Genomic DNA, 15,265 nt, shown 5'->3' with positions numbered 1-15,265 from the left:
TTATCTCCAAGTCACGGAGAGAAATGTTTGCCTTTCTTCAAGGCACTTAAAGACATGAAGGGGTCATAAGGAAGCAAAGTGGGTCGAAAGAGTGCGGACTTTTGAGGAGTCAAAAGAACACTTGGACAACCAAGGATCTTGTCCGAGGGCGGAGAAGGGGAAATATTCTGCTATATCTAGCGACATCCCTTTCAGCAGTCGGTGCGGTACTTGTTCGGGAGAAAGATAAGAAACGATGGCCGATTTACTATGTAAGCCACGTGTTCTTTGGATGCGGAGACGAGATATTCGCAGATTGAGAAGCGGGGCTCGGCTCTCATGATGGCCGCCGGGAAGCTAAGGCCATATTTTCGAGGCTCATCCAATTGAGGTATTTACAACTTTTCCTCTTAGTAAAGTTCTTAGCAAACCTGATTTGTGCGGAAGGATGGTATCTGGTCGGTTGAGCTAAGTGAGTTCCAAGTGAGCTTTAAGCCCGGGGCTGCAATCAAGGCTCAAGCATTAGCCGACTTTGTAGTAGAAACTCTTTGCACCGGTGGAACCCACCATTGAAGATCCCATTATACCAACCACTTGGGAGGTATATGTCGATGGTTCGAGTAATAAAGATGGAGGCGGTATTGGAATTCTATTAAAAAGTCCGGCGGGATTCATTATTCGATATGCTTTGAGATTCGCATTTGATGCGAGTAATATCGACGGAGTACGAGGCCCTAATAGCGGGACTTCGGTTGTCAAAGGCATTAGCTATTGCGGATGTTACTATTTATAGTGACTCTCGACTTATAGTCAACCAAGTCCGGGGGGAGTATGGCATTAAAGAACCACGCTTGCAAAAATATCGGGAGATAGTGCGGGCATTTCGAGAACCAATTTCGAATTTGAAGATATCTCGGATTTCGAGGAATGAAAATTCGGTGGCGGATGAGCTATCCCGACTAGCCAATGCCAAGGAAAAGAATCTAGACCCTTCGGTCTATATTGAAGAGGTAACTTTTCCAAGTTATCATGAGAAAGAAATTTCTTATATTGAAGCGGAACGTTCTTTGGATGGATCCAATAATTGAATATCTAAGAGATGACAAGTTACACGAGGATCCGGTAGAAGCAAGGTTGATCAAGATTCGATCAGCTAGATTTGTCATTGAGAATGGGAGACTATATAAAAGATCTTATCTTGGACCCCTTATGAGATGTATAGGCCCCGAAGGAGCAAACTCGGCTTTGGGTGAGGTTCATGAAGGAATTTGTGGCGCTCACATGGGTGGCGAGCCACAGCCCACAAAATTCTAAGATTGGGGTTATATTGGCCTAAGATCCAAGAAGGCTGCTATGGACTACGTTCGTCGATGTAGTAAGCTGTCAAATTCATGCTACGGTGTCGAAGCGCCCGGGCGGAGATTATGACTTCAATTCTAAATCCCATTCCCTTTGCAATGTGGGGAATTGATATCATGGGCAAATTCACCAAGGCATCGGAGCGGACGAGAATATCGATAGTAGCAATTGATTACTTCACAAAATGGGTAGAAGCCGATTGCCTTGGCGACAATTGCTGAGAAAAAGTGGAGAAATTTGTGCTTGAATCAATCATATATCGCTTTGGGATTCCAAAGATAATTGTCATCGACCATGGTACTCGGTTCGTTGTCCACAATTTGAGCAATTACGTGGAACATATATGATCGAGCATCGTATGTCCTCGGTGGCATACCCCCAAAGCAATGGCCAGGTAGAGGTTACTAACCGAACGCTCTTTGGAAGGAATAAAGAGAAGACTCGAAGGCGACAAAGCTTCTTGGGTCGAAGAACTATATAATGTCTTGTGGGCTTATAGAACTACGGTTCGAACACCTACGGGGAGAAACTCCATTCGAGGTTGGCATATGGATCCGAAGCATTGGCACCGGTGGAGATAATGGCGAGGGACGTTAAGGGATCGTGAGTTCGAGGAAAAAGCAAATGAACAAGGACTGCTTGATAGTCTTGATTTGTTGGATGAAGTTCGGGCAAAGGCAATAGCACGAACTCAACATTATCAAAGAAGGATAGCGTCTCATTATAATACTCGAGTGAAGAATCGTCGGTACTTAGCCGGAGATTTGGTGTTGAGAAACACCCTAGCTTCCGACCCGCGTCACCAAAGAAAGTTGGACCCTTCTTGGGAAGGACCTTATATGGTTGTGAAACCGGTCGGTTCGAGGAGCTTACAAGCTGAAGAACATTGATTCCCAAAAAAGAATTGGATCGTTCGTGGAATGCTAGGCATCTCAAAAAGTTTTATCCTTGAAGATGATTTCAATTTTGTTCGCGATGTAATCATTTTCAACTCAATCAATGCAATTTTTGGTTTTCAACAAACTATCTTTTGATTGGGGGGCATCATACACCACATTCAAGAACAAGATCCAACTATAAGGCATCGGATGAAAATTCGTGTGGGTCCTTCAACACTTCAACACTTATGGAAAATCTTTCGAACTTTCTTAAGTCGGGGCATCGGATGAAAATCCGAGTGAGTTCCTTTTGCAAGGCGTCGGTTTAATACCCGAGTAAGTTCCTTCGAGACTTATTGAATTTTTGAATTATCCTTAAGTATAAGGCATCGGTTTAAAACCCGAGTGAGTTCCTTCTCAGACTTATTGTATTTCTCCGGAAATCCTTAAGTATAAGGCATCGGTTTAAAACCCGAGTGAGTTCCTTCTCGGACTTATTGTATTTCTCCGGAAATCCTTAAGTATAAGGCATCGGTTTAAAACCCGAGTGAGTTCCTTCTCGGACTTATTGTATTTCTCCGGAAATCCTTAAGTGTAAGGCATTGTTTACGGGGGGCCCCCGCTTGTTTCTCCGGAAACCTTAAGTGTGGCATTGTTTCGACCTAAGACCTAATACAACGACGATTCAAGTGGCTAGCAAAGTTCAAGATAAAGTAATTTCTTATTTCTTGAGAAGATCCAAAGAGGCCAGCATCAAAACAATTACAAGAGCTGGATACAATCTCGATCAAAGAAGAAGGTCATTACAGTGTTTGTTAACAAGTTATACAAGATCGATGCGACTTTGCTAGAACAAACATATGAGTCAACCATTGAGAGGAGTCAAGGAAAAGAAGAGAAGAAATGAGGATTACAAAAATATTCCAATATTCGGGAAAATCCTCTGCAATTTCATACTCTTTGCCCGGCTTGTCCGGGAGAAGAATGGTCCTCGACCAAACTCGCATTCGGCACAAGCTCGTCATAATTGACTTCTTCCGGCGGGAGAATAAACGGGAGAATCTTCCGGATATTGCATAATATCTGGATCGGAAGGTGGAGGATCAATCTTATCCTTGGTCCGATCGGGAGGAGGAATACCCGGGTTGGTAAATACTTCGGGATGGCAAAAGCGACCTTTGTAGGGAGTCGTATCAAAATGAGGATCTTTCCTTAGTATTGATTCCCATGCTTCGTTCTCACCATCCCGATGCGCTTTGCAAGTTGTAAGCATTCAACATATCAACAAAAGGCTTCTTGTGTAAATACTTGAAGACACGAGGCTCTGCGAACATCGGTTGGAAGGGATTCGGGCAAAGGAACGACGGCTTGCCTTTCGGGTAATGTTTGGGATCCTTTAGCTCTGACTTTCCAACTGTCCGTTCCGTCGCCGGATCTTCTCCCCGGCATCATCCAAATCTGACCGAAGACGACCAATCATCGAATTCTTTTCTCCTGCCACCTCCCAAGCTAGATTCCGAAGGCGAGCAATCTCAACATCTTTAGCTTCGAGAGATTCCCTGAAGCCTAGAAACTTCATTGCTCAACCTCTTGAGTCTAATGCTTGCTTCCACTTGGTTGTGGAAGTTACCGTAAGACTCCTGCAAACAACTTTCGAGTTAGCGAGGAGCGAGAAAAGTAATTTTTCAAAATCGAGAGGAAAATGAAGAAAGACTTACATCACCGGTGACTTCGTAAAGACTTCATCTGGAAGTTTGGAAAGAAGCTGCGCTCTCGAAGTCATTCGAGCAGCGGTACACCATTCCAACGCTTTGTCAAACTCGTTTGACACTAATTGAGCGAAGGATGAGAAGGATGAGCTACATCAAGAGAAGGGCGAACTACACCAAGAGAAGGATGAGCTTCATCACTTGTCATCCGACGGCGCTTCCGGGTGGCAAAATCCTCCAACTCGAGAAGGAGAGGAGGAGGATGCCAAACAAGCATTGGAGTTAGAAATAGGAGCAGCACCTGCTGGGGCCACACCTTCATCGAGACGCCAACATAGTTGCCTCGGATGCCCGAAGAGTCTCCTTCGGGGGTGCACCGACGAGGCTCACCAACGGGCTCACCGGCGGGATTGCCGCCGGGACCATCGGCAGCGGGTGATCAAGATCTTCTGGGAAAGACGAGCGGTCACTTCGGGCAAAGGAGGCGCGGGGGCGGCATCAACGAAGCTGCGGGAATCGACTTGAAGATTCACCGCCAGCGATCGCCTTACGCTTGGAGGATTCACTAGCTGAAACCACCGCACTGGCCCCAATCACCACCGACGGAACGCTATTCTTGCGAGATTTTGCTACCGATAAAGTACTGGGGTTGATCTTGGGAGCCACTATACAAAAAAAAAAAACAGCCGTATCGATACGAAATAAAACAGCGACAACAACAATGGGGAAACCCTAGTTTTCTAAGGCATCGACGGACCAACAAACTAAACCCCAAGTATAACTCTTGTGCGGTTTACTATTGGGGGGAAAAGGGGAAAGGAGATGAGAAATCTAAAACTCACTTGTTCGAGAAATGGATAGAGGCTGTCGTCGAAGTACGAGGAATACGGAGGCGGGCCCGAAGGACGAAAGGTTGCTTTGGCACTTTAGCAAATCTATCTTGCGGAAGTCGGGATAGATGGAGGGTACCCACGAAGGCTTTAAATAGCCTCGGGTATAAGACGACGGTTGAAGGCTAAGGACAACCGAGCGACCCGGATCGAAACGACGCTTCGAAATCCGTAAAAAGCAAGATCAACGGTCGAAGGGATGCCACATGGGAACATGTGGAAGCGAGCACCTGGTGCGAGAGAAACCTCCAATCGTCGCTTTGCCATTAAAATAATGGAGGTATTTCCGATTCATTGGAAACGATGAATGGTACACAAAAGCGGGAAAACGTTTGAACTTCGCGAGAAGGGAAACGTGCGGACTTTGCAATAAATGAAGTAGTGGGGAAGATTAACGCATCTTCCCGAAACGCATCTTCACAATATTTCTACAAGATCATTATTCGGCGAGGAATGAAGAGTTAAGTGATAAGTTTTATCATTAATACTTTGATATTCAAGGCAATACTTCGACAAGAGATGGGGAAATTTTGAGACCAATATGAGTAAAGAAATGTCTATTCATTAAAATGAGGGTACATCTTTACAAAAGGACAACGCCCTAAGCCTTTTCTTCATTGTTGCCCGAAGGACCCTGGTCGGGATGACTTTTCTCGGGATCTGAGAAGAGCCTTCCTCAAGAATGTCATCGGCTGAATCCTCTACAGCAACAACTTGAGACTCGGCTTGTGATTTCTCCTCTGGAAGTGCCGGCTCGTCATCTAGATATGCCTCATATTGAGGGTCAGCTGGAAAAGGATCATCTACTCCACAGGCCCCGGTCTGGGAGATCCATACCAACTTTCCCGAAGACCTGCGGGTGGCATACCTCACGAAAAGGAGCGGTGTCGAAGTCGGGGATCGTTCCAAGGATCTGCTCCCAAACGTCGTTACTGCCCCATGCGATAAGCTTTGAATGTTGTAGAAACCTAGCAATTCGGAGAAAGGTACGTTGTTCGGGTATTTCCGGATGCACTCCTTCCGAAGGTTTGGCTTGATATGCTCGGGCTTGCTAGGGATTGCCAACCCAGATGTTCTTCGAGATCCCTACTCTTAATTTCAAGGCGGTCACCAAACAACGTGGCAGCTGCCTTTTGCTTCCTGGCCTCGCTCGGCAGCGAGAGACACGAATTCTTGAAGCTTCAAGGGCTTCCTTGAGGGAGGTCACTTCTTCCTCATGCTTTTTTGCAACTCTCTGATGGCTGCGGTCAGTTGGTCTATTTCAGAATTGGCCTTGGCCAATTTCTCTTCACAAGTTTGCGGCAAGGAGCTGGTGCGACCAACACGGCTCAAAGCTTCCATGTGTTGATAAAAGCTCAACACGGCATTCTGGGAAGACGAGAGATATCGAGAAGAAGTCATAAGAAATTTTGAAGTCATAAGAAATTATGAGAACATAAATAAGCGAGAAGACCGTTACCTTGTAGATTGACTCACAAGGGAGGTGTCATCCGGGGCTTCAAACTCCCGGCGATCGGAAGGAGCAAGGCGAGAGAGCTCCACTCTGCGGCTTTCTCGGGATCCGAGTGACCCTGTCGGTCATCTTCGGGGTCCATGTGGGGAGGAAGACTTCCTCACCATCCGTCGAAGCTTTGGATTTTTTGTTGGAGGGAGCATCAATTGTGTCATGCCTCCTCTTGGTTCGGACGGAGGAGGAGACGGTGGCCCTCTCCACCATTGGTTTCTTCCCTTTACCCGAAGCATCAGCTACATGCACGATATTCCCGATACCCCCTGTAAGAGGGGTCGGGAGAGGAAGAGAAGCCTCTTGATCTGCGGTCAAGACCACGGGCGATCGTTGTTCGGCTGTCACAACGGCTCTAGCGGCCTTCACCCTGAGACTTTCGGGGTTCGTTCAGGGAGAGCCTTTGCAAAGAAGAAGGACAAGAATCGAGAATTCAAGACATTTCACTTGAGTCAAATCAAAGGATGATGGTTAGAAGCTCACAATGAGCCAAGCCCCGATCTTGAAGGATGGAGTTATACTCCATTTCATATCCATGTATCTCTTGATACCACGGAATGGATTTGATCTTCACGATGGCCGCCTCGTCTTCTTTGGATAAGGGAAGGCCCCGGTTACTTTCGGACGAAGAAGTAAACCTCCTCCGGGTGGTCGGGAAGTTAAGATCTGATGGAGGCGCTCGACGGAAAAAATATCGTTCGCGCCATCTTTTGTGGTTAGAAGGGCAAGTTCCTTTGGCGAGGATGCTGCCCCTCCAATCAAGTTCAGCCCTATTGCGTTTGGAAAGAAAGACCCATCCGGGAGGATGGGAGATAGAAAGAACATGAAAATGTACAAAAAGAAAGAGATGGCGTGATGCCAAGCTCAAAACACAAACCCAAGAAGCCGACGATGAGACGCCGGCTATTGGGGAGGAGCATTCCGGGACAAATGTTCCGGTGATTCAAAGCTGCGGAAAATAAAGGATTAAAAAAGGGAAAGCGAACCCCGCTTTCCGGTGTATCTATATACGGGGAAAATTCACCCGAAGGGGATGAATCAACTCTCTCATCGGGGTGGGGAGCCCTAACCTGATATGAGGAAGGAAGGTCAAAATCTTGAACAGCGGAAAGAAGAGTTTCTCCATTATAAATGGAGGGAACAGAGCCGGGCCCACTATTGGACCCGGAGGTTTGAGGTTGCCTAGAGGAATCAACGATCTTGGAAGATCCGGACTCGACAAGGACAAGAGAAGTTTCGGTTTTTCTTTCAAAACCTTTTTGAGAAACTTCAGCGAACTCCTGCCCGAGAGGAGGGTTAGGGTTTTGTTATCACTATCCAGTTGTTCGGGGCGGGGAGAAGCAAAAGCATCACTTGCTATCACCAGCATGGGGTACTAAAGAAGCCCTATCGTCCGCCATTACTCGTTTCGGTAAACTACAAAAAGAAAAGATCGGTAAACTTGCTGATTCGGTGAGACGGAAGCTTGAGAGCGGGAAGGCGCGAAGCGAACGACAAAGGTTCAAATTCCAGACGGGAAGAATGAAACCTACGAAGACAACGAACCGCTTTTAAAACTCCCGCACGAGTGTTTGGGAATACGAACGATCGAGATTGATTCAAAATTGACGATCAAGATTGAAAGACGTTTTGAAAGTTTGAACTCACGAATCCGAAATAGGCGTTCGGAAACCGTCGCTTGGATGACGTGAGCCACGACAGATCAAGCTGCAACGGAGACATGTGGCCTTACACTCACAACGCTCGAGGAAAAGTGACCACCGCATTAAATGTGATATGACATTTAATGAAGCACGCGAGATCATCACTCGACGACGAACCCGGTTAAAAACCAAACCCTCGGGATCAACCGAACGCAGTGCAGGGGGCTCGTGATATGGAGAGTTTATGATCAGACCGGGTTCACACCTGGTCCGACCCTCGACCCCGGTCGAGACGGAGAAAAACCGAATCGCTCCCAAGCGAACCGGATCCGAGAAGATGGCTTCTTGAAGAAGAAAGATTATTCTGCTGCAAGCGTGCCTAATCTTACTTATGGATTAGGGTAATCACCACGATGACATGACAGACTCAAGCGGCGGCTGCGGATAATCATCATCAAAGGGATAACTATCGCATAACCTAACGGTTATCTCGGAGTCCTCTACTAGCCCAAACTAGTAGAAGTCTATCGCTCAACGGGTCTTATTGATGAGATCCAACGACTACCCGAAGAAGGCTCGAGTGCATCCAACGAAGGAGATTCGAAGGTACACTCTATATAAACCTCACTACTATACATGGTGAGGGACGGATCAATTGATCAAGGAGAATACTATCTGAAACTCAGGTTCCAGATACATACTGATAGACCTCAACTATCCCCCCCCCCCCCCCCCCCCCCCCCCCCCCCCCCTCCCCCTTCCTTCCCCCCCCCCCCCCCCCCCCCGCCTGTGGTTTAATCCACCACCCCCCCCCACCCTCCCGGGGGGGCCCCCCCCCCCGCCCCCCCCCCCCCCCCCCCCCCTTTTTTTTTCGGGGCCCTTCGCGGGGACCAAGGGCTGAGCAGATTTTGGACGCATCAATACATGCTATACAAGTTTTTTCCCCCTTTCCCATAGAAACATGTCCATTATGCTACAACCATACAAGATTTCAACAGTCAAAATTGAAAAACGGGCACAGAAACATAAAAAATTGTATCTAGCCCATTTTCAAGAAATGAATATAGAATCGTTACCACAGGACCCCATAGTATGACATTTATTAATAAAGTAGGACCATGCTCTACTAAGAACAAAAGCGAAAGTCCTAAAAGAAGACAGAAGTGGGGCAAATTTAACTTTAGAAGCACATGGACACTTAAGAGAAGACAAAGGTGAGGCAAATTGAACTTTAATAAGGCTTTCTAAGAACAAATCCTTTGGGGAGAACCTTTCTAGTAATGGAACAAAATTGCTTGAGTCATGTGCATTTAATGTGCATGACAATCAAGCGAGATTTCGGTCCATTCGATCGAAATTTCAGTCGAAATTGAAATTTTGTCCGTTGAATTTCAACGGTCAAGTCTGAGATTTCGATTCAACGGACGACAATGACTTGCTTGACGATCCTGCACATTAAATGCGCATGACTGAAGCAAAGTCTATAATGGAACTCCACTATTAGAATAAAACAATAATAACACAAATTAAATTACCCAAACAGAAAATCACGAGAAGATTGTATCTGTCGAAATACCTAAGAGCTTCAAAGACAGCCTTGGTGACGGATTTTTATTTGCGGCAGCAGCAGTTGGCTGCCGTTGCGGCTGCCGCTAACGGTCCGGATTCTTTCATGATTAAAAAAAAAAATCCAACAGCTAAGATTAAGAAACGAGGGGTATAAATGTAAACAGAATTTTCATTTTTTTACCTAAAAGGTTTTCTATTTTATAAATTTACAAATCAAAACCCTAATTCACTAGACTGCTTCACCGTCAATAAGCCCTAATTTTTACCTCAGTTTAAGCTTTTGACAAGTGAATCAGATACATAATCGATTGCAAACGAATCACACAATCACAACTAACCTCTTCGGTCTCTTGGTTTCGTGAAGTTGATGGATCTCTTCAACTCCGCCCGTGTATCTGCCGCCGATGAAAAACCTTGGTAGTAAGATCGTCGTTTCTCAACGCCTGGGAGAGAGACCGAGATTGGCAGTACCGGATCTGATTGTGATGGAGTTAGTGGCGATGGAGCGATTGGAGGGAGTGATTGGTACTAGGATGAGATAATGAACGAAGCTGCAGTGGCGATGCAAACCCGTTGGAAGATGGATTTTTTTTGGGGTTTTGGTTCTATGTCTTCTTTTCATAAATTTTGAAAGTCTTTGAATGAAGATCGGGCGAAAAGCTGGAGGTTGTGTGATGGACTTCGACCTTGAGATTTTACCCATGGTAACCACATTAGCGATTCAAGAGACAAGATATGAAGACAAGAGATTCAAGCAATGAAAGACAGAAATCCAAAAAACACATGGGGAAAGATAAGAAGTGATGAGATTGGGGCTTCTTTCACTTCGCTTGAATCACTTCCTATGTTTTTCTTTGCTTTGGGCAGATGGGTGTGGGGCTATGAAGATGGGGTTTTGCTTAAAGTGGATGTTTTGGTGGGATGAGAGCAGTGGAGTTGTGATCTGCAAAAGAAGGTAGAAGGTTCAACACCGTCAGACCTATTAAACGGAGGTAAAAATCAGGGCCTATTGACGGTGAAGCAGTCGGTGAATCAGGGTTTTGATTTGTAAATTTATAAAATAGAAAACATTTTAAGGTAAAAAATGAAAATTTTATTTACATTTATACCCCCATTTTTTAATCCTAGCCGTTGGATTGTTTTTTTTAATCATGAAAGAATCCGGACCGTTGGCGGCAGCCAACCGCAGCTACCGGAAATAAAAATCCCTTGGTGACAGAGAAGTCTTTTCTGGCAACACACTTTGGTCCACAATAAGATGCTAATTTTGATTAAAGTTTTAGGATATCAATCAAGAAAATAGAAAACCAAGAGAAACACCAATGAATAAAAAGATGAGTTGTGTAAATTATGTTAATGGGAATCAGAATTGAATAGAGTTATGCCAATTCCACCACAAACAACTGATTAGAAGAATTATTAGAACCATCTCATTTGATTTTATACACTTGGAAGTACTCCCGACAAAAGGTTTGACTGAAAGAAATAAGGTAATAGCAATGATAGAAACAGCTAAAGAATGATAAAGGGCCTTCTTTTTATGAATTCAAATTCTCTATTTTGCCTATTCAAAAGAAATAAATACATAAAATAAAATAGTTTGGTAACCTTTTTTCAGAATATATTATAGAAATGTAATAAATTTGGTATGTCAAAATTAAAAAAATAAATAAAATGATAAAAATGACAATGAAAATTAAAAAGATATTGTTAGATTACCAAGACCCTCAACAGAGAAATGGGCCCTAGAGGAATTACCAAGGTTAATGGACCTAGCTTAAGCAACAAAATTAGTGAACTATGTGGACTTCCCTAATCCAATGCTCTATCATTATTTTGAAAAATCATCTTTTCCAGCTACTCAGCTGGAGGGTTGTAATAGTATATTAAGAACAATATGTAGGTGCTACCAGCACTAATTTATATTTAATTAAAGTTTTTTCTTCAAAAAAAATATATATATATTGTTAGAATCTAGGAGTGGAAAAAGGAAAATTTTTACCGAGTCCATTGCACGGCCCTACCTCATTGCCTTGGAATTTAAAGTTGAGGAATTGGAATTTTTGTATCTCAAAGTCCCTATCTAGTGCACAAAGATGGGGCCCCACATCGTTTGAATTTTGGAGGAATTCTGAATTTGCACTTCCTTTTCCATCTAAGTGTACAAAGATTGGGGCCCACCCCCATTTGAATTCAAACTTGACGACTGCGCGTGAATGGCGTGGAGGAGCATCTCTTTTCTTTTAAGAAGAACCATGACCGTCCGATCAAGTGTAATCGACGACTTTAATTGCTGTCGAAGTCGAACTACGCGTGAGTTATTTGTCTGCTTGAACTTTCTCTAAGGCCACTGCATGCAGTCCGGCAATCTCCCACCATTTCGTGTCGAAATTTGCTTCAGAAACTCGTTGCAAAGTTCATCCAGGAACCGAGGACATCACAGGCCGTCCAGAACCACTTCAGATTGCTCCAAGATCTCAGAAGCAGGAGCAGGATCATCTGGAAATCAGGGAGAAGAACACCAGAGACTGACTGACTCGCTCAGTAAAACAAACATCTCCATAGAGCATCCGAGAGAGAGAAGAGCTGGTTCTCTCAAGGATAATAGCAAAGCAACTGCTGAAGATTAATTTGGGTTTTGAGAACGAAGTAATAAAAAAGGCTCTCCATGGCGTTACAAGATTTGGCTTCCTCCTCTTCTGCTGCTGCTGGCTCCAAAGCTGTATCTTCTTCTTCTAGTTACGATGTCTTTCTCAGCTTTAGAGGAGAAGATACTCGCAATAACTTCACTGCCTTCCTTTACACAGCTTTGAAGGACAGAGGAATCCATGTCTTCCTTGATAGTGCAAAACTATGGATTGGAGAAGCAATTGGTCCAGCCCTCCACAAAGCCATCGAGGGTTCCAAGATCTCGATCCCTATTGTCTCTGAAGGTTATTCGGATAGCAGATGGTGCCTTCAGGAACTTACTCAGATAGTTGAATGCCACCGATCCAACAATCAAATAATCCTGCCCATATTTTTTTACGTTGACCCATCAGATGTTCGGAAGCAGACCGGAACTTTTGAGAAGGCATTCCTAGAATACAAGGAGAAGTTTAAGCCCCATATTGTAGAGAGTTGGAGGGAAGCTCTGAGAGTGGTAGGAAACTTGAAAGGAGAAGTTATCGACGAGGCTACGTAAGTCTCCATCCCACAAACTTTTTCTTAAGTTACTATATATGTCATTTTCTAAATATTTTTTTCTTCGTCCTATAGCAGTTAGAATTTTATTGAATTTCATTTAAAAAAAAACTTCAAATTTTTTTGTTCTTCTCTTTACTTGATGATATATTTTCATCCCTTTGGTCAATCTTGTGATTTTGTTTTTATATAAAATAACTACAGGAATCAAGCAGAGTTAGTTGAATCAATTGTCAAAAGAGCTCTCAGGGAATTGGACGATAAAACATGCTTCACTGAGTGCGAGTACCTTATTGACATGAATTCCAAAGTAAAGGACCTCAAATCGTTTTTAGATATTGGCTCCAATGATGTTCAATTTGTGGGAATTTGTGGTTTCGGTGGTATTGGTCTAGAGGGTACAGAACCGAAGAAACGTAGCCGAATATGGTCTCAAGAGGAAGCCTTGGATGTACTTGTCAACGGGAAAGTATGTATCGAGTACATATATTGTTAATTCCTTCTTCTTCTTCATTTTTCTTTTCATGACAATTTTGTAAATTATTTGAGGTCTTTCTTTTTGGAGTTGTTAGGTAAAATTTAATTTTGTAGTTAATTGGAAGTGTTTTCTTTTGTAGGGGACAAATAAGTGTGTAGGACTTGTTGTTAAGTCCAAGCACATATTAAAGGGTAAAACCCTTAATCCAATGACCGAATTAAGATTACTGCAACTTGATTATGCAGAAATCTTGGGTGAATGCAAAAATTCTTTTTCAGAACTAAGGTGGCTTAGTTGGATAAATTGTCATAGCAACTCTAATTCAAAACTGAGATGGCTTAGTTGGAAAGGGCGTGATGGACCTGCACTAACCAAATTTTGTCCAAAAAAACTAGTTGTTCTTGATCTATCGCAAAGTATGATAACTGAAAAGTGGATGGGTTGGAATTGCATCAAGGTTTCTCTCTCTCTCTCTCTCTCTCTCTCTCTCTCTCTCTCTCTCTCTCTCTCTCTCTTCTCTCTCTCTCTCTCTCTCTCTCTCTCTCTCTCTCTATTTAATTTCTAAAATTTGCAAGTAGGAAGAGAAAATGAATGTTAAATATTCTTTAAATTATTTTGCAGATGGCAGTAAATCTCAAAGTTCTAAAGCTGGACAAATGTCAAAGCCTACGTAGTACTCCTAACTTTTCAGGAAACCAACTTTTGGAGGTATTGAGTTTCAATTCATGTGACAATTTGACTAGGGTCCACAAATCTATTGGTTATATCAGGAGCTTGGTCACATTAGATATGCATTTCTGCCACAGACTAGTGGATCTCCCAATTAAAGGTTGTGAGTTGGCATCTCTTAAGACGTTGGATCTATCTGGATGTGACTCTTTGAAAAAGCTACCTGATAATTTTTTGGATCACATGACCTCCTTGAGAATGTTGCATCTAAGTGGCCGCCATAACATCTCCCCTAGTCTTCAACTTTCAACAAGTTTGACTAGCCTTGATTTTACTAGATGTGATTCCCTTCCAGATATTCTTAATTGTCCCCCAAGTTTGACCACGTTGTTCATTTTAGGAAGCAATTCAGTTAGATGCATATCAGGTCTTCCGTCAAGTTTGAGAAGCCTTTATGTTTCCAGTTGCAATTCACTGGTTAAGCTATCTAGTGCATCAGAAGAAGCAGGCTTGAGAGACTTAAAGACATTGGAACTTGATTACTACCAGAGCCTGGAAGAGATTGAAGTTACTGACGAGAAATTGGATTCTTTAGAGGAGTTGTATATTCGGAATTGCAAATCCTTAAAAAAATTACCAAAACTGAGGTGCTCCAAAAATCTACACTTTCTACATATCTCTGAGAATTCCATGTTGTCCGACTTTGAAAGTGAAGTGATGGATTCTCTCTAGGAGTTGAATATAGATGCTTATTATTCAATCGAGAAAATACCATACCTTAGGGATTCGAAATGGCTGAGGATACTATGCATTCAAGACTGCCCGAAATTAACAAAGATTGAGTGCCTTGAGAGCCATGAAGAATCCTTGCAAGAATTGACAATTATAAAGTGCAACAACTTAACCGAGATTCATGGTGTTGAAAGATTGAAAAACTTACAGACTTTGCAGATCTTGGACTGCTGCTCCTTGGAAAGACTACCAGATCTATCAAACTTAGAAAACTTGGAAAGGGTATATATTCAAGGATGCAAGAATCTACCCGCGGGATCTTGGAAGACTTCCACAAACCTACCCCTTCTTCTTCCCCGGATTCACACGTATCATTCGAAGATTAATTGAAGGTCTGTCGTTTAAACAGGAAATTACCTGCTTTCACTCACTCAATTCCCATCATTTATATACATATTTATTTATAACATACATTAATTATTGTGTGCATGGTGATGCGTGGAGCAGAAATTGAACACAGAGTCAGTAGTTGCATGCCTGTGTGGATTTAATTCTCCATCTAGTGCATGCACTTGATTAACAAGTGGAAGCCAATCTTATCTTTCAGGGTCTAATGATAACACAGGTATATATGCTAATCTATACCTTCCTTACCTTATAATATTGTTTAAT

The 15,265-nt window shown here is 43.3% G+C and overlaps 2 protein-coding genes across 2 annotated transcripts in view; both read left to right on the top strand.

The window, feature by feature from the left end:
- LOC149019122 (uncharacterized) overlaps window positions 1-12,063 on the top strand; it is an 18,117-nt gene extending 6,054 nt beyond the window's left edge. The window contains exon 5 of the mRNA XM_089154056.1: window positions 11,892-12,063. Within this exon, the coding sequence (XP_089010182.1) occupies window positions 11,892-12,063 (172 nt within the window). The remainder of the gene's footprint in view (window positions 1-11,891) is intronic.
- Window positions 11,859-14,306, top strand: LOC149019121 (TMV resistance protein N-like). The gene is made up of 4 exons (XM_089154055.1): window positions 11,859-12,711; window positions 12,919-13,183; window positions 13,814-13,900; window positions 14,262-14,306. Exons 1-4 carry the CDS (start codon window positions 12,200-12,202, stop codon window positions 14,304-14,306), a joined length of 909 nt encoding a protein of 302 aa, XP_089010181.1. The 5' UTR covers window positions 11,859-12,199.
- The last annotated feature ends 959 nt before the right edge of the window (window positions 14,307-15,265 follow it).

Source organism: Hakea prostrata, chromosome 4 (assembly GCF_041222555.1).
Source record: "Hakea prostrata isolate BN-2017 chromosome 4, UWA_Hpros_2, whole genome shotgun sequence".
Lineage (NCBI taxonomy): Eukaryota > Viridiplantae > Streptophyta > Magnoliopsida > Proteales > Proteaceae > Hakea > Hakea prostrata.
The sequence above is the reverse complement of the archived record's forward strand: the minus strand, read 5'-3'. Positions and strand labels throughout refer to the sequence as shown.